General features: G+C 36.8%; 1 protein-coding gene across 1 annotated transcript in view; it reads right to left on the bottom strand.

Moving 5' to 3' along the window:
• The window catches only part of LOC138148362 (HAUS augmin-like complex subunit 3), a 369,469-nt gene that overhangs the window by 261,852 nt on the left and 87,284 nt on the right, over positions 1–20,333 (bottom strand). The window contains exons 13-15 of the mRNA XM_069071053.1: positions 16,575–16,631; positions 14,015–14,068; positions 13,422–13,487 (exon numbers count right to left, since the gene is read on the bottom strand). Of these exons, the coding sequence (XP_068927154.1) occupies positions 13,422–13,487; positions 14,015–14,068; positions 16,575–16,631 (177 nt within the window). The remainder of the gene's footprint in view (positions 1–13,421; positions 13,488–14,014; positions 14,069–16,574; positions 16,632–20,333) is intronic.

Below are 20,333 nucleotides of genomic sequence, written 5' to 3'. Positions count from 1 at the left end.
TGGAAAGATAGGGACAATAATGAATTATTTGTAGAACAGGAATTAGTTCAACTATTCTGGAAAACAATTTGAAATTATGCCAAGTAATTGACTGAAATATCCATACTGTTTGTCCCAAAGATTTCACTGCTAGCCACATATCCCAAGAAGATTAATGATAAAAAAAAAAAGAAAGGCCTCATATCTACTAAAATATCCATAGCATGACTCTTTGTGGAAGTAAAGAAAATGAAAAAATGATATGCTCATTGATTGGCAAATAGCTAAACAATTGTGAATATAATGGAATATTACCATGTTATAAGAAACTATGAACCTTATCAATACAGAGAAGCATGGAAAGACTCATTTGAATTAATACAGAGTGAAACAAGCAGAACCATGAAAACAATATATACGACTACAACAATATAAATGGAAAGAACAAGAAAACAACAGAAACTAAATGCTATGAAATGCATAATGACCTAGCTTGGCCAAACAGATATGATATTCTCTCATTTAAAAAAAATATTTATTTATAAGTAATTATTATCTCTTCCTCTTACTACTCATACCTGCTAAACAATTAAAAACAAAACAAAAAATCAGAATGCTCACAACAAATTTGCCTAGTCCAGCAAAGCAAATCCCATGTAGGCCACACAAAAATATATGTCTCATTCTACATTTTAATAGAATGTAAGGAACCAACACACATGAGTGTGCACACATGCACACACACATACACACACACGGTGGCTGTCTTCTGTGTGTGTGCATGCACACATGTGTACATGTTTGTAAAACTCTCCTTCCTTAGCTCTTGGCTAATTCTAAAGTTGTCCACAGCAGGAGTTATAGGAATGTTCCTACCAGGTAGGTACTTCATGTGTGGGAGGTGGAGGGGATGACACAGCTGAAAAAGAGAAGTTCAGGAGTGAGTGTCTATGGGCCACTCAGACCAATAAAGAACACTTACCGACACAGTGTTCTACTTGCAAAGCTTTCAGGGAAGGCTAATCTTTGAAAACTGCTTTTGTTGCTGAGATAATTACTTTGTTCTTGTGCTGTCGCTATTTTCCTTTTTGTGGAATCTGTGGTTTTCTGTGTGTGTGAAATGAGACAGATTCTCCTCCTACTCACTGGATGTAAGCACTGTTCTGTGTACCTTACATCTTCTCTCTCCTGGGCCAACCATGTTTCAGTTGATGGAGAGCCAATTAGGGATATGCTTTCAGGCACTTGAAGCTTTTAAAAACTGCCATGTCATTTCAGCATCTTAGAATTGAAAACATATTACGCACAGTTTTTAAAACGCCTGTGAAAATGTAAGAACATAAAACAAAACCAGTATTTTTATCTCTGCTAACTGCAATCTGGAGAAGCATCATAATAAAAACATTGTCTTATAGCTTGCAAAATCTTTCTCACTATAAAAAAAAACCATGGCTTGAAATTATTGATTGTATATACTTTGTTAAAAGCATTTAGTAGAAAATGTGAGAAGTATATGACCTTTGGAGGAAATGTATGTGTGTATATGTGTGTGAGAGAGAGAAAGCAGGAGAGAGAGGGAAGGGGAAGCAGGGAGGGAGAGAGAAGGAGGGAGGGAGGGAGAGAAAGAGAGAGAGAGAGAAAGAGAGAGAGAGAGAGAGAGAGAGAGAGAGAGAGAGAGAGAGAGAGAGAGAGAGAGAGAGATTCTTGGAAGAATCAAAATTGGAAGTGACAAAAATGGCAATGAAAATAAATATGGTGGGCTTAAGTGGACTGCAGCAAATTACCAAGTTTAATTTGTGTACAAGAAGTAGCATAAACACATCACTAAAGACATGTATGACCAGAAAAAGATGTGGGACAATCATGTAATGAGAATGAGAAACAATAATTAGGCAGCCTGAGAGCTATATTTGTACTCCTGACATATTAAAAGAACCAAAGAAAGCCTTCCAAAGAATTGATGGGACCTTTATAGAGAATTTAAAGAAAGACATGGCAGAGAAGCTCATGAGGGAAAGAAGGTATGAAAGGGTTGTAATCTGTACTGGCAGAGATCTAAGCATAACTGTATGTGACTATACTGTCAATTACACCCTCTTCTCCTTGATAATCTTTTCTCACTAGGTTCTGTGACACTCACTACTATTCTGGTTCTCCTCCTATTTCTCAGACCAGTACTTCTTAGTCTCTTTTGCTTGATCTTCATCCAGGTCAATCATACTTCCCCATGGCTCTGTCCTGTGTTCTTTTTTCCCTCTATACTATTTAATTTGGTGAACTCCCATACATATGCAGACAATTCTTAAATCTTATTATCCAGTTTTACCTCTCTCCTGAACTCCAGGCTTACATTTTCACCTGCCTATTGTACATCTCAAACTGGATATTCCATAGACCTTTTAAACTCCACATGTTCAAAACAGAACTCATCTTTCCTCCAAAACCCTCCCCGTTCCAAACTTCCCTAATATTGATGAGGGTACCACCATCCTTCCAGCACCGGACTTGCAATCTAGGTGTCATGCTCAACTCCTCACTCTCTCACCATGTATATCCAATCTATTCCCCAGTCCTAAAGATTTTATTTTCATAGTATTTTTTATACCCCCTTCTCTCCTCTGATTCTACCACCAACCTGATTCTGGCCCTCATCACCTCACACCTGATGAACATTTGGTCAATGGATACAGATGGCTCTAGTGGAGAAAGTGAGGCTGGTGACCTTGCACAGCCCTCCCTCACTCAAATCAAAGTCAACTGCAAGTCATGTCATCAGTTCCCCAACGCCATGGCCATCTTTCAAAAATGAAGGACAAAACACAACAACACACAACAACAACCTCACACCTAGACTACGACTTGAGTCAATGATTGGTTTCTCTGCCCCAAGTCTTTAAAGCATATCCTTCATTCATCTGTCAAAGTGATCTTCCTAAAACATAGGTCTAACCATGCTGCCCTCCTAGTGGCTGCCTATCACCTCTGAGATCAAATATAAAACTTAAATTTTGACATTCAAAACCCTTATGACCTGATCTCCTCCTTCCTTTCCAGTGTTCTTAGATCTTACTCCCCTCCATGCACTCTGTGATCCAATGACACTGGACTCCTTGCTGATCCTCACAACTCATTCCATCTCCCATCTCTGCATTTTCACTGGCTGCCCCCATGCTGGGAATTTTCTCCCTCCTCACTTCTAATTCATGGCCAGCTCTGTTTCTTGCAAGTCGCAATCTTAAAGTCTCACCTTTTACAAGAAGCCCTTCCTGATCTCCCCTAATGCTTTCCCTTTCCAATTTCACCTGTACGTACTCTGTTTGTGCCTGGCTGTTTTCATGTTGTTTACCCCATTAGACTGAGGTTCTTGAGAACAGGGACTATCTCTTGTTTTTCTTTGCATCTCAAGCACTTGGAACAGGGCCTGACCACTACCAGACTCTGCTACCATAACTCTCATCAACTGCCTTAAGATGCATGTCATTTTTCAAGGAAGATGATTTAAGAGATGGGCTAATTTAACCACAGCAATTAGAGAGAAGCAACTTACATTCACTTTTTTTTGGAGGGGGCCATAAATAATGTTCCCCAAATCCTATGAAAGTAGATGGCAAAAGCTAAAGTGCCCACATTTAATAAAATTCGGTGGCCAGTCCCAGGAAAATAGCCTGCGAATCAATCCATTGTTTATAAGCAATTAAACATTAAGTATCAGACACTTAATAGCTGTGTGACCCTGGGCAACCTTTACCTGGGGAATGTCCCTACTGGGAGGTGGCTTACAACACTTCCACTTTTGAGACAGTAAAAGGACAGGCAAGACAGCAGGGGTGCTAGAAATTTTGACTTCTAGTATACATGCATGACTGTAACCCGGCACTAACAGATATTAGAATTCTGCAGGGACATTTGTTTTTTCTCCCTCATTAGAATGTAAGAATTTCATCATAATTTTGCCTTTTCTAATTGTTTAAATGTTTACCTTTCCAGGTTTTTCTTGACTCCTAAAATGCATTTCAAAATTTCTATTTCCATCCAAACTTTGGTCTTTTCATCAGGAATATTGAAAGTCCTCTATTCTATTAAAGGTCAACTTCTTCCCCCTCTAAGATTATATACAGTTTTTTTAAAAAATATTAATTAATTAATTTTTAGCTTTCAACATTCACTTACATAAGATTTTGAGTTCTAAATTTTCTCCCCTTCCCTCCTCTGATTACATTGTTTTCATGGTAAGTTATTCTTGACTGTAAGCTGTTATGTTTTGACTTCTGGAATACTGTACTATAAGATTTTCTCTCCTTCATAGTAGTACCTGTCAGATTTTGTACAATCTTAACTGTGGTATTTTGGTACTTAATATTTGTAAAGTGCTTAGCATGGTGCCTGGCACTAGTAAGCCTAAGCTAAATGCTCATTCCCTTCCCTCTTCTTTTTGGTTGCTTTCAGCATTTTTCTTTGATCTGGATTTTATTTCAGGAAGTGAACAGTGGATTCTTTTTACTTACACTTTACCCTCTGGTTCTAATAAATCAAGGAGGTTTTTGTTTATGATTTCTTGAAATATAGTATACTAGTTTTGTTGTTGTTGTTTGTGGTTTTCTTGCAGCCCAATGATTCTTAAATCATCTTTCTTTGACCTTTTCTAGGTTACTTGTTTTTAATAGTAGATATCTTCGTTTTTTCTCTATTTTGCTTTTATTCTAATGTTTCTTCTTTTCTCAGTCACTGTGTTCAATCTGGTCCAGTCTCATTTTCAAGGAGCCCCCTACTTGGGTAAAGTTTTTGACCTTCTCTTCTAAGTCATTTATTCTCTTTTCAATTCTTTACTACAGAGCTCTTTTTTTTTCACTTATAATTCTATTATTTATATCTCTTCCTTAATTTCTTCCAAATATTCTTATAGTCCTTGTGGTCAAGGGATTTTATTTTTCTTAGAGATTCTGCTTGTAGTTATTATGGAGCTACAGTATGCTTTTCTTCTGGGTTTATCTTTTGAGTATCTCTTGATCTATAATATTTCTTCAAAGTGTCATATCTTGAGCCTCTATTCCTTACATAATTGCAGACTTCTGACCCATTTACTTGCAGTTCTTTGGGCTTCTCTTTTAGCACCTGCACCTTCTGCTCCTTTCATAGTCCATTCCTGGACTGGATTGGGGAATTTATTAATATTTCTCTTTTACTTTCTTGACCATTGTTTGATCTCTTGTGCTCTTTTTAGACCACTGCTTATTAGATCTATATTTAAAATAAGAATAAATACAGTCAGAGGAAAGACACAAATGATTTTTATAACATCTGTTATGGGGGGAGGGGTGGAAAGAGATCTTTTTTTCTTTTCTCTTGATCTTGGCTGTGTGAAAGGTTTCCAGATTGCTGAGTTCAATATAAGTAAGATATTCATGCATATAGAAACCTAAACTTAAAAAAAAAAGAGGAAAATTTTACAGTTAAGTGCAGGCTTCTTTTAAATAGTGCTAACTATAGGAAATTTTGCTAAAACATTCAAATAATTTAATTTATAATTTTATATGGAATGTAATGGAACTGTCTGCTGAATAAAACTATTATACTTCTTGCATTTATTTTGTTCAACATTTCTCTTCATTCTTTTCAGCTTTAAACATTTTAAGCATATTCTCCATTCTTAAAAATCACTATATTTGGAATTAGAGAGGCTGTGTTTGAATTCCAGGCTTGTTAATGACTACATGCATGACTTCTGAAAAGTTAGTTTCCCTCTCTGAGTCTGTTTCCTCCTCTGTTAAATGGGGCATTTAAAATATATTTCCACAAAGGCCTTCTCCATCTTAAAGGCCTATGGTTTATGGAAACCTTTCACACAGCCAAGTTATGTTGGAGGATCATAACGCAATAAAAATTACATTCAACAAAGGGCAATGGAAAGATAGATTAAAAATTAAATGGAAACCAAATAATCTAATCCTAAAGAATGACTGGGTCAATGAACATAGAAAAAATCAATAATTTAATTTAAGAGAATGACAACAATGAGATAACATACCAAAATTTATGGGATACAGCCAAAACAGTACTTAAGGGAAATTTTATTTCTCTAAATTCTTACATCAACAAAATACAGAAAGAGCAGATCAATGAATTGGACGTGCAACTAAAATAAACAAACTAGAAAAAGAACAAATTAAAAAGCCCCAATTGAGCACCACATTCTGAAAACAAAAGATTAATAAAATAGAAAGTAAGAAAACTATTGAATTTATAGACAAATATAGGAGGTGGTTTTATTAAGTAACCAAGAAGATAGAGAAGTCATTGGTTAATTTGCTTTTAAAAAAAGAAAGAAGAAAACCAAATATCCAGTATCGAAAATGAAAAGTGTAAAATAATCACCAATAAAGAACAAATTAAAGCAATCACTGGGAAATATTTTGCCCAATTATATGCCAATAAATCTGACAATCTGACCAAAATCAGGGAATACTTAATGAAAATATAAATTACTCAGGTAAACAGATTAGGAAATAAAATATCTAAATAACCCTATCTTAGAAAAAGAAACTGAACAAGCCATTAATGAATTCCCTAAGAAAAAATCCCCTGGGCCAGAAATGAATTCCAGCAAACATTTAAAAAACAATTCATTCAGCGGCTAGGTGGCGCAGTGAGTACAGTGCCGGCCCTGAGTCAGGAGGACCTGAGTTTGAATCTGGCCTCAGACACTTAACACACACACACACACACACACACACACACACACACACACACACACACACACAACCTAGCTGTGTGACCTTGGGCAAGTTACTTAACCCCAATTGCCCACCAAAAAGAAAAAAAAAACCAATTCATTCCAATACTATATAAACTATTCGGAAAAATAAGCAAAAAAAGAGTCCTACTAAATCCCTTATATGACACAAATATGGTGCTGATATCTAAACCAGAAAGGGCTAAAACAGAGAAAGAAAACTATAGATCAATTTCTTTAATGAATATCAATGCAAAAATTCTCAATAAAATAATAGCAAAGTGATTACAACAATATATCATTAGGATAATACACTATGAGAAGGTAGGATTTATACCAGGAATGCAGGGTTGGTCCAGGATTAGGAAATCTATCAATATAATTGACTATATCAATGACAAAGCCAACAGAAATCATATGATTATCTCAATAGATGCTGAAAAAGTTTTTGACAAAACACAACACCCATTCCTATTAAAAAACAATAGAGGGGTGGCTAGGTGGTGCAGTATATAGAGCACTGGCCCTGGAGTCAGGAGGACCTGATTTCAAATCCGGCCTCAGATACTTGACACACTTACTAGCCGTGTGACCTTGGGAAAGTCACTTAACCCCAATTGCCCTAGCCCGTCCCCCCAAAAAAAAAAAAAAAAAAAAACAAGAAAAAATTCATTTGGAAGAACAAAAGGTCAAGAATATCAAAGGAATTAATGGGGAAAGATATAGAATATAAGATTCCACAGTAACTGCTTATTATGCAAAAACACTGGACACAGCAGAACAAAATTCTACCTTAACAAAATTCTCTTCCTAAAGGTGTTACCCATCCAGACATCAAAATCATTCAATATTCCTTGACATATGTAACAAAGAAGATAACCTTGTGCATTAATCCTCTTATCACAGATATGTGGTCAAGTATAAAACAGGGAGACGGATTCTCACCAAAGGTGTATGCTGTTGGCATGGAGGAGAGTCAGCAAAGAATCCACGTTGAAGAGGAATTCCCAGTAAAATCTTCCAGATGTTTTTGTTTTATGCATAATATCATGCTGATTGCATGAAGCCCTGGAAAACTAGAGAGCTTCTGGATACGAACAGGAAAGCATAAGTGGACAAATAATATCTTTGCCTATATTATGGCATGTTTCTAAAGATATACATGTCTGTGTAATCATATAAATAAAAGTAAATCAGGTTTATTTCCACAATTCTTAAGTTATCATCTATAATGACTTCACTAAAGGTCGATTAAGGAATGGTAAGAGTAACAGACAAAATTATTACACTAAAGGGACAGAATGTATAATGAAACAATGAACCAAAAGTGAACAAATTTACCTCAAAAGTTATATGTGGAAGAACTCTTACAAAGAGTTCACTTAAAAATAACACCATTTTCTACATTTTCCTTTTATCAAGCATAATTATGAAGCACGTATTATACAGAACAGAGGCACTAGGTTTCATTAGAGCTAATTGGTACTATAACATCCTCTCTCAAGTGAAAATTAGCCTCTAGAGTGTTAAGAGGCAGTTCAAACCTGATTTTAAAAGATATGAAGCTATGGGGTTTCTGTACACCCTTATAAACTAAAATATGTAACTCAAGCCTACGTTTTGTTATATGGCCAGTATATAGCACCATCATGTGGCCCAAGACGTAACTACTTCATGCTGTAGTTCACTTACACATCGTAGTTCAGGGGCAAGATTATATATAGTTCAGTCTTTTGTAAGACATCCTGCATATTTATCAACTTTGCAGATATACTTACTGCTGTCATGTAAAACAGTGATAGTTTTGAAAATGTATTTTAAAATGTCCCAAATCATCCACTCTCTCTCCAAAAATGAAAGCTCGTTTAATCATTTAGAAGAAACTATATAAATCTGTTAGTTGTGTGTTATTTGGCTTGGGTTAGATGAATTTCAAAATGAAATTATAAAATATAAAATTCTCAGTAATGAAGAGATAAATGTTTGCCAAGTTCTGATTTGTTATTTCTGTCTCTGGCACACTCAATTCTTAAGCACTGCCAGAACTGAATCAGAATTAATAAGAGGATTTAATGAAAGGCTCTCATTATCACATTATAAAATAATCTACTTTGGTCATATTTAATTTAATTTTTATGTACAAATAGATAAACCAAAGAAAAGTTTCAGGTAAAAATTAAAGAAAAGGATTCATCAAATATATCATTGATGTAACAAATAAAATCTGACCACCTCTTTGTCACTGCAGTCTTACACAATGATGGGAGATCATACCGTGTTTCCCCGATAATAAGACCTATCCCGAAAATAAGCCCTCCCCTTACTGTGTAAGATTCCTCTAAAATAAGCCCTCCCCCGAAAATAAGCCCTATTGAGATTGCTACTGTAGTGAAGGTGATCCCCTGTGCTACATGCTACATTACGGTACCCTCTGTATGCACCGTCCCCCCACTCCCCCCCGGTGAAACGCACACCGCACTCCGAGCTGCATCCAATCAGAGCTGCAGCAGTGAGCGCGTCATCCTGTTCTTCCCCAGTGATTTGCTTATTGAATAAAGGTACATTTTTTTGTTCACATTTACCTGTTTATTAAAAATTGCTGTCAATGTTCATTAAAATAAGCCCTCCCCTGAAAATAAGCCCTCTGGTGTTTTTCTGTCCAAAAAACTTAATAAGACAGTGTCTTATTATCGGGGAAACATGGTACAATGAATTCAGCTATTTAAAATAGCTCATAAAAGTTCCAGTCCAAAGTTGTGGCATACCAATGGCCCACAACAAAAGAATATGAGAATGAGAAGGGGCCTGAGTTGTCACCTACACCTCCCCCACTCAGTGCATAAATTCCTTCTTTAATATCCTACGTTACCGATGATCATCCCATCCTCTCCTTGAACGCTCTCAGCAATGATGTATTCACTACCTCATAAGGGGGGTCCATTCTATTGTTTGAAGTTTTCCAGTTGTTAGAACATTCTTTCTTATACTTAAAACCAAAATTATCTCTCTGTATCTTTTGTCTATGAGCCCCAGTTTTGTCTGGACAAAAGAAGCCTAATACCTCTTCAAGAATGTAGTTAAATGACTGTCAGGGTGCTATAAGTCAGTGTTCCATCTTGGACATTTTAATCATATGCTCTATAAGTAAAAACTTTTTTACCATGAACTCAATATATTATATTTATTTCTTTATAAAAAATACAATGCACTACTATACTAATAATTATGTATAAGACTTACAAAAATAGAAAATAAAAAAGTATGAGATAAAGATGAAAAATTATTTAATGTTAAAATCAAGAGGGAGTCATTAGAGTTTACTGGTTTGAGAACCATCATGATTAGACCTGAACTTTGGGGAAAACACTTAGAAAGCTGTGTGGAGGATAAGCTGGAAAAAGGAAAAATTTGAGGCAAGAAGACCTTTTAAGAGATCATTGCAATAGTCCTGATAAATGATGACAAGGGTTTAAACTGGGGTGGGCTATGTAAGAAGTAAGAAGGGGACAGATGCAAAATTTGATGTATAGGTAGAAATAACAAGAGTTGGCCTCTAAATGGATAGGTGGTAGAAAGTGGAAAATCAAGGATAATGCCAAAGTTCCAAACCTGGGTGGTTAGAAGGATGGTGGTGTTCTTGATAGAAATAAGAAAGTTTAAATGAGATATACATTTGAGGAAAAAATAATAAAATCACAACCTATTCATACCTGCTCATCCTGTACTACTCATTCTTTCCCACTAAAAGAAAAAATTGGGCAGGGGGAGATAGTGGGAAATGGAGGGTAGGCATTTAGGGGATGGAGAATTATGCTCTCTCAGATGCTACAGGTGCCTGGGTAGGGAAGGTTAGGTTATAGCCATCTTGAAGGGCCCACACTGAAGCAACCATATAGGAGACTTGTGGTGAGAGGGGGCAGAGTAGGGTAGCATTGAAGAGGGTGAAGTCATTGTGTTGTATGTAATCCAATCCAATATAATCCTCAAAACTGGATGTAAGTGTGGGTAGGAAGCAAACCATTTTCCTACTTTCCAACTGGTTGATCACAGACCACTTGGAGTGGACTCAACTTGACTCCTTGGGATCATTCTGTGGCTTCTACTTTTGAGACCACTGCTAATAAAGAATATTTATATACTAGATGAGGGGTAGGATTAGGTCATCTTTAAAGTTCCTTCTAACCCCAAGATTCTATTTTCTATGACTTTTTGACCTAGAAAGTAGAACAAATCTACTTTCTATCTACAGCATGTGACTTACTAATTCCTAACTCTGTGCTTTCAGTTATCATTCTTGTCACTTAGAATGTTCTCATCTATCCTCTTCACTGCTATATGTCCCTGTATTCTTTCAAAATCTAGTTTAGGAGCGGCCAGGTGGCTCAGCGAGTAAGGGCACCGGCCCCAGTGTTGGGATGACCTGGGGATCGAATCCTGGGCTCAGATACTTAGCACCACACCCAGAAATAACTGGCCGTGTAACCTTGAGCAAGTTACTTAACCCCAATTGCTTTAAAAAAAAATCTAGTTTAAAATTTCTTCCTACCAGAAAGACTTTCTTAACTGACCCTATACAATTCAAATCATTTCTTTTTTTACACCATCCCCTAAGTACTTGGTAGTTGCCATAATCACGCAGGCATGCCTTTGAATGGGGAGAATAGTAAGGTAACAGCTATTGCCAATAGCCCTAACAAGTGGATCAGACTGTCTAATTCTGAGACTGCCTATAGACATCAATCAATAGTACAGGCCTCTGGGCTACTGTTATTCCTTAATCTGATCCCTATATTATTGGTACAAAATTAATCATATTGAAAGGCTATAGAAGGAGACTAAACATTCACAGGGGAACTAGACCTTTCTTCTCTATTAATCAACCAATCAGAGGCATAAACTAAGTGTGAACAAGGCCTAGTTCTGACTCAATCAAATGATCTGTCCCCTTCTTACTGCTTACATAGCCCCCACCCCAGTTTAAACCCTTGTCATCATTCATCAATCAGTCAAAAGCTTTCCAACCAGATTCAACAGGAAATGCAATGACAACAGTCATATCTTCTGGTGCCTGAATAAAAATGAGCTAGTTTGGAACTCAAGCATTCCAGAATCTGTCCAAAATAGGGGGAAAAAAGTAGTGCCAGGCAAGCCCCTGAAGGGGAATGGCTTTGAAAGAAGTCTCTTTACCCCAACTACTGTGAAAAGGTCTAAAAGATTTTAATTTCTCATTAGGGTTCTATCAGTGTCCCCATAACAGCGGTGATAGCAGCAGTGTCTCGACTTTGAACCAAGGAGTCACACAGAAAAAGTCAATGAAAGATTCTACAACAACATAGAAGTAAACTATAACAAAGCTAATGAGAACACATTGAAGACTTGAGCAAAAAGATTTCCAGGGGCTGTGAGTTACTCTAGTTGACACATGTGCTCTAAGTTTTAGCCCTCTTTTAGCCCCTGCATTCTATATGTACTTGTGAAAGACTACATCACAGACTTTTCAATGAATGTTTTATAGCAACTGTTCTTCATTTACCACATTAGGATATACTCCTTTCTGAAAGCTAATTAAGTCTAACTAATTAATACCAACTGATAATCATTGGGGGAAGCACAACAGTAGCTACAGGAGCAAAAATATTTATAGAAGCTCTTTTTATGGTGGCAAAGAATGGAAATTGAGGGTGTGTGTGTGTGTGTGTATGTGTGTATATATATATACATACATATATGAATTGGGGAATGGCCCAAAAAGTTGTGGTATTTGATTGTGATGGACTACTATTGTGCTATAAGAAATGACAAGTAGGATGGCTTCAGAAAACATGGGAAGACCTATATGAACTGAGGCAAAGTAGAATAAGTAGAACCAGGAGATCATTGTCCATAATAACAGCAATATTGTAATCTGCGAAAGATTTAGCTACTTTGATCAATACAAGGATCCAAGACAATTACAAAGGATTCATGATGAAAAATGCTATGCTCCTCCAAAGAAAGAACTGATATAGTCTGAGTGCAAATTGAAGCATAATTTTATCACTTTTTAAATTTTTCTTGCTTTGCCATATGTCTAGTATGGAAATGTTTTGCATGATTTCACATGTATAATTGATATCATATTGCTTGCCTTCTCAGTGGGTGGGGAGGGGGTGGGATGGAGTGAGAGAATTTGGAACTCAAAATTAAAAAAAAAAAAAGAATGTTAAAAAAAATAATAAAATTTTGAAAGCAATGAAAATAATTATGTCTCTGATATACTGTGTAACTAATTATATTTAATGTTAACAAATTCTAACAGTTCCTTACTGCTTCTAGGATCAAATATAAGCTTTTCTGATTAGTTTTTTAAAACCCCTTACAACCTAGTCCCAACTTATCTTTCCAGTTTTATTATCCACTATTATCCTCCCAGGCTATAGTACGGCCAAAGTGGATTTTTCGTCATTCCTTCAGTGTACAAATAAAATTGACTATACTGCAAACTGAAGAGGAGTGAGGAGTGAGACTAGCCTACACACCAAAGATCTCTTGCTGCTAGTACCTTTCTAGACATAAAGGTAGAATAAAGAATAACATTTTCTCTTGATTGAGGACACTATCAAAAATGAACAAATGCATTTCTAGACAAAGCTCCTAATGTCTGAGAGAAGAATAAGGCTAATTTTCATTGAAATTGAGTATTTAATTATCATATTGTTTTTTAAAAACTTACAGGTTTCTTCGCTGAAAGTCTGCCACTCACAGTTCCAGTCTGATTCCATGTTGATGCAATAAACCCCTTTAACAATAAAAAGAATCACTTTAAGATCAGCATAAATAGTTAAAAACTTGTCTAACCATGATATCCACTTGATTTACTAGAAGATACTAGATGTGACCTTTTATGGACCCAAAGGTAAATATTTCTTGGCCTAAATACCCCCAAATGCAATTTCTTTAAGAATTGGTTAATCTCTAAAGCAAAGTTCATCTATGGGGAGAGAAGGGACAATGACCCACCAAATAAGTCCTTATTATAAGCATATAGGGTCATCTGAAGCATAGAGGGAAAGTAATAACTAGCTGAACATATTATAATAAATCCTAAAGTTGTTGATAACACAGATTTGCATATTAACATTGTCATGGTTTAAGTTTTGGAGAAATACTAAGCTATCTTCATATATCCCTTTAAAAGCTTATAAATTTAATACTTCTTAAAGTGCCCACCCTATTTAAGGAACATAAATCTTATCTGTTTGTATATAAAACACATTGCCAATCTCAATACTCATTTCTTCATCACTAAATTTTCAATCTAGTTACCTTTCTCATGCATGACAGCAGCCCATCCACAAAAGTTGATTTGACCTTATGAATCTAAGTGATTAAAAAATTAAGAGTGATTTTCTCTTTAATTTAAACAAGAAAAAAGTTTCAGAGGAAAACTCATATTTTCAATAATAAAACTTCCCCCCATTATTTATCCCAATAAAAAGGAATAAAAATGAACTTTTCAAAAATCACTAATAAATGACACCAAAATATACTTTAATGTTGGCAAGGATAGTTTAGCCAGGGTGAAGAGAATTGGGGCACCAAATTCCTTAAATTCTTATGGACTGGATACTGACAATATTGCAATATCAATTTGAGATCAAAGTACATAATGGCTTACACTTCAAGGACCTGTAATTTCACCAGTGTGGATATTCATTATGTGGTCATGGATTACAACACTTAGACACAATGTAACTTGACTCTAACATAGTGATGTCATTTTGGTCCTCTGAGCACAAAGGACAACAACCAAACAACCATTGAGTAGCAGGGGAACTCAAAGGTTAAACAGTCCAAGTCCTCATAACGTTGTTTCTCCATTTTTTACAAAGAACCAAGAAGCCTTCACTTTATCTAACAGATAAGATGACTAAGATCCATTGTCATAGCATAGTGAGAGTTCTAGACTTGAAGTCATGAATACCTGGGTTCACTTCATTTCTCTTGGTCTCAGATTCTTTATAAGGTCACATCTAGCTCCACATCTATTTTTCTTTCTTTTTTATTTTTTTGCCTTTTGGAGGACAATTGGAGTTAAGTAACTTGCCCAAGGTTACACGGCTAGTTTCTTTTTGTGTGGGTGTTAAGTGTCTGAGACCGGAACTGAACTTGGGTCCTCCTGACTCCAGGGCCGGCACTTTATTCACTGCGCCAACTAGCCGCCCCCATATCTATTTTTCTAGGGGAGAGGGTAGTGACTTAGCCAAAGTCAAACAGTTATTAAGTATCAGAGGCTTCATCTGAATTCAGCTCCTTTAACTCTGAGTCCAATTCTCTTTATTGATCTTCTGGCTATTTATAAGAAGGTATATGATATCAAACAGGGTTCATCACAGCAGTGAAATATACATGACAATGTCAAAACTCTAAAGACATAGTATTAATGAGGGACCAAGGTGATGTTTATGTGTCTTGAGGCATTTAAACTGTCCCAAGGAATCTCTACTACTAGACCTATCATACTATATTAGATGCTTTGAGATTATATTAAACACAAAGCAAAATTCTCATTTTAAAGGATGTTTTAATGCCAGATACATTTTAAGTACAGCTCAAGAAATGTTTTGATGTTTTTTTTATAAATTAATTTATTTAATTTTAGTTTTCAACATTCACTTCCATAATTTTTAAAAAGTTTCTCCACTTCCTTCCCCTCCCCCATCCCCAAGACGGCATGCAATCCAATGTAGGCTCTACACACACATATATACATACATACAATTTTTTTATCTTTTAAAAGAAAAAACAATATGTCAATTAAATCTCATCACCCTGATTCTCCCCATCTGCTGCTCTCTTCTACCATTGGGCCAGTATGCTACCATATTGCTCTATAAAACAACAGAAGGTAGAAAATCTTCCCTTCCAATTTCTTTAATTCTCAGGCTTCATCTAGCATCTTCCTTGTTAGGTCAGAAAATTGCTCACCTAAGGCTAGTAACCTTCAATCAATCCATTTCCTCAAGAAGATTCTGAAGTCATTTTTTCAACCAGCTTCCCCAATAAGTTGGCTCATAAATGGGACCTCTACCCAGTGTGAGAACACAAGAGTAAGGAAGGAAAGACATTCTTCACTCCCCATTTAAAGCCATGGAAAGTATCCATCTATGCTGAGTGAGAAGAGTAGAACCAGGAGAAATTTGTATAGAATTACAGACACAACATATGTGTGATGACCAACTTTGATAGACTGGACTCTTCTCAGCAATGCAGTGATATAAGTCAATCCCAAAAGACTCATGATGGAGAGAAATGTGTATCCAGAGAAAGAACTAGAAAGAATTGAGTTTATATCCAGATGGAAGCAAAACACCTGATCTTTTTCCTTTTATTGTTTGGTTTTATGTACTCTTTACCATTTTTCATTTATCTGATACAATCCGTCTTTATAACCTGACTAATATATAATGTGAAAGTATTTACAGATCCTATACTTGACTATATGCCACCATGGGGGGGGGGAGGGGGGGGACAAAATGTGAAACTCAAGGAATTGTGGAATTGAATCCTGTAAACTAAAAGTAAACAAATAAATTAATTTTAAAAACAAGTATCCATCTATGGATTTACTCCCATTCTCCCTGCCTTGGCCTTTCAAGTAGGTTTTTGTGAAAAGACATAACCTTTACCAGGCTGGAGACAAAAGGCGGGAATGAGTTCCACCTTTTCATGAATGGGTAGATTGTCTTTATACACAAAGCCTGCTTTGCACTCTAGTTCAGTATAAGAAAGCAACAGAACCAACATTCTGCCTGCAATACAGCAAACTATTACCACCACCACCAAGGGGACCTTTCCATCATTATTTAGAAAAAAAATAACTTACCTGCCTATATTCTAAAATGATCTTGGGTAAAGGATGAAGATCTTGCAAAGCATTTAACTAGAAAATAAAAATGAATATTAACAATTCCTTCAATTCAATAAACAATTGCTAAACATCTATTTCATGTGAGTCACTATGTTAAATACTTGGAACAAAAATGAAAAATAACAACATCTCCTTTCCTCAAGGATGAAATTAGAAGTCCAGACAAAGTGTACTAGAAAAATATGAGAGGAAGAGATCACTGTTAATTGGGAGAATCACTGAAAGCTCTACAGAGAACTTACTCTGTGAGCTAGACTGTAAAAGAAAAGGATTTCCAATACTGGGGATGAAGGAAGAACACCTTCCAGACATGGCAGGGGAACCATCTGTGTGAATGCAGAGGCAAAAGAATGAGTTCAACATTTAAACTATTACTTTATAATTGAAAAAAACTTAGGAGTAGATGTTTAGTTGACAGTATTTCCCAAGAATGCAGTTTTGTAACAAATCACTTGCTTGTCCTGTTTCTAATCACTCCTCTTCCTTCTAAAAGCACTTTATTGCTCCAGTCAAACTGGACTACTCCCTGTTCCGAGAACACATGCTCCACTTTCCTACCTTTATGTTTTTCTTTACACTTTGTCCTATTGCTATCACTGAACATTCTCTCTCTCTCAACTCCAACCATTGGAATTCTACCCATTCCTCAGGATGAGGCTGAAGTATAACACTGTACAGGAAGCCTTTCCTGAACCTGTTTCTCAGACTTCAAATATGACTTTGTTTATGCCTCTAATATGTACTTTTCAGGTCCTATTTTATTTTGTAGTTATTTATGTGCATGTCACATATTGTTCTCATCACCACCACAAGACTGCTTATTCCTAGAGGGTAGTAGCTTTCTCTTATTAACTATTCATTACCCTTTCAATTCTCTTTTTAATTTTTTGGAATGCTTTATTTTTTTAATTATATATAAAACTTTAACATTCATTTTAAAATAATTTTTGAGTTCTAAACTTCCTCCATCCCTCACCTCCACGCTCCTTGAAAAGGCAAACACTTTGGGGAGTCAAGATGGTGGAGTAGAAGCAGGACCTCCCTGCTGCTCCGGCTTTCACCTTCCCCAATCCATATAAAAAAGGGACTCTAAACAGACTTTGGAGCTGCAGAACCCACAAAATGACACAGAGGAGCTAACCTCCCACTAAGAACAGCATGGCAGGCTGGCAGGAATCGGCCAGCACAGTGCTCTGGAAGCCTGGCACCAAGGCTTTAGCCCCAGGGTGGGCTTGACCAGCGGCCTGACAGACTCCAAATCAGCAGCAGCTGTGGCCATTTCCAGATTTCTCAACACATAGATGCGAAGGACAAAGTGACAGGTCAGTGGAGTCTGGACTTTGGAACCCAATAAGTGGGAGTTCGGGCTGAGAGGCCGGCACAGCCAGCCAGCGCCACATGGCAACTTCAGCTCCTGGCCTGCATAGTGTAGGGGGACCAAGCACCAGTCTGAGGGTTAATCACTCTTGCTTTAACCTTCTTGGATCTGGATTGCAGTCTGGGGTATGTGTCTAGCTTGTCAGAGCGTGTGGAGACCACAGAGAGGGCACCCAACTAATACCTCTGGCAGCTGAGAAAACTCCAGTGTTTGGGATGAAAGCTCCCCTGTCTGGTGGCAGAGTCCTACTGTGGCAAAAAGCCCAGGGGTCAAGTGACTGAGGGGCAACATGACTAGGCAAAGGAAACAAAGCAGACAGAAGACTCCAACATTAGATTCCTATTTGGGGGACAAAAAGGAGCAAAGCATGGAACAGGAGGAAGACAGTAAAGTCAGAACTCCTGCACCAAAAGCTTCAAAGGAAAACACAAGCTGGTTACAGGCCATAGAGGACCTTAAGAAGCAGATAAGAGAAGTGGAGGAAAAATTGGGAAGAGAAATGAGAACATTGCAAGAAAATTACAAAATGAGAGTCAACAGCCTGACTGAGGAAAATAATACCTTAAAAAATAGACTAACTCAAATGGCAAAAGAGGCTCAAAAAGGCAATAAGGAGAAGAATGCCTTAAAAAGCCGAATTTGCCAGATGGAAAAAGAATCTCAAAAGCTCAATGAGAAGAATCATCACTTCAGAATTAGATTGGAGCAAATGGAAGCTAATGACTTTATGAGAAATCAAGATGCTGTTAAACAGATCCAAATGAAAGAATAGAAGGCGATGTGAAATATCTCATGGGAAAAACCACTGACCTGGAAAATAGATCCTAGAGAGATAATTTAAAAATTATTGGACTACCTGAAAGCCTTGATCAAAGTAAGAACCTAGAAATCATCATCCTCCGGGAAGTTCTCAAAGAAAACTGCCCTGATGTTTTAGTACCAGAAAGCAAAATAGAGGTTGAAAGAATCTACCAATCACCTCCTGAAAAAAAATCCCCAAAATAAAACTCCTAGGAATATTATAGCCAGGTTCCGGAATTCCCAGATTAAGGAGAGAATATTACAAGTAGCCAGAAAGAAACAATCTGAATATTGTGGAAACACAATCAGGATAACCCATGCTCTGGCAGCTTCTACACTGAGGGATCGAAGGGCTTGGAATATGATATTCCAGAGGTCAAAGGAGCTGGGATTAAAACCAAGAGTCACCTACCCAGCAAAACTGTGTATCATGTTTCTGGGGAAAATATGGTCATTCAGTGGAATAGAGGACTTTCAAGCATTCTTGCTGAAAAAAACAAAGTTGAATAGAAAATTTGACATTCAGATACAAGAAGCAAGAGATGCATGAGAAGGGAAACAGGGAAAAGAAATCATAAGGAACTTATCAAAGTTAAACTATTAACATTCCTACATGGAAAAACAATAATTGTAACTTATGAAACTTCTCAGTAGTTGAAGGGAATAGAAACATATATATGTTTATATATGAGGGTATATGGGCATATGAATACATATGTGAATGTGTGTATACATATTTACAGGTATACATAGATAGGGGGCACATAACTAAATTAACAGGAAGGGATGATACTTAAAAGGTGAAATTAAGAGGTGAGAGAGGAATATAATGAGAGGAGATGGGGAGAGACAGAATGGGGTAAACTATCTCATATAGAAGAGGCAAGGGAAAATGGTTACAATGGAGGGGAAGAATAGGAAAGCAAAAGGGAATGGGTCAACCTTATTCCCATTGAATTTGGCTTGAGGAGGGAATGAAATACACACTAAATAGGGTATCTCTCCCTCCAGGAGAGTGGGGGGGGGAGGGGGGGGGAGGGGGATGATGGAAGGGAGGGCAGACTGGGGGGGGAGGTTAGTTGAAAGCACCCACTTTTGAAAAGTTATAGGATCAAGGTAGAGAATAGAACAAGTGGGAGGTGGTACAGGAGGGAGGGAAATATAGTCAGTCTTTTACAATATATCTACTATGTTATTGTTTTGCATTAGCCACACATGTACAATCTATAGTAATCTGCTTATCTTCCCAGTGGGGGTGGGTGACAAGGGAGGAAGGGAATGAATGTGGAATTCAAAGTTTTAAAATAAAATATTCAAATACATATATATGTATATATATATATATATTATTATTAATACTATTTTACATGTAATTGGGAAATTAGATATACAGGCACTGGGGCATGGAGATCCACTGGAAAAGTCAAAAGGGGTATGGGAGAAAATATGGGAGAGAGCAGATTGGAGGAGGGGATAGATATCCTGTGGGACTGCTATTTTGGGGCGGTGAGTAGGGGAAAAACAGGGAGAAAATT

This window comes from Petaurus breviceps, unplaced genomic scaffold (genome assembly GCF_028583685.1).
Source record: "Petaurus breviceps papuanus isolate PSGF00001 unplaced genomic scaffold, PetGlider_PUasm1.0 140, whole genome shotgun sequence".
Lineage (NCBI taxonomy): Eukaryota > Metazoa > Chordata > Mammalia > Diprotodontia > Petauridae > Petaurus > Petaurus breviceps.
This window is presented reverse-complemented; position numbering and strand designations above follow the sequence as displayed.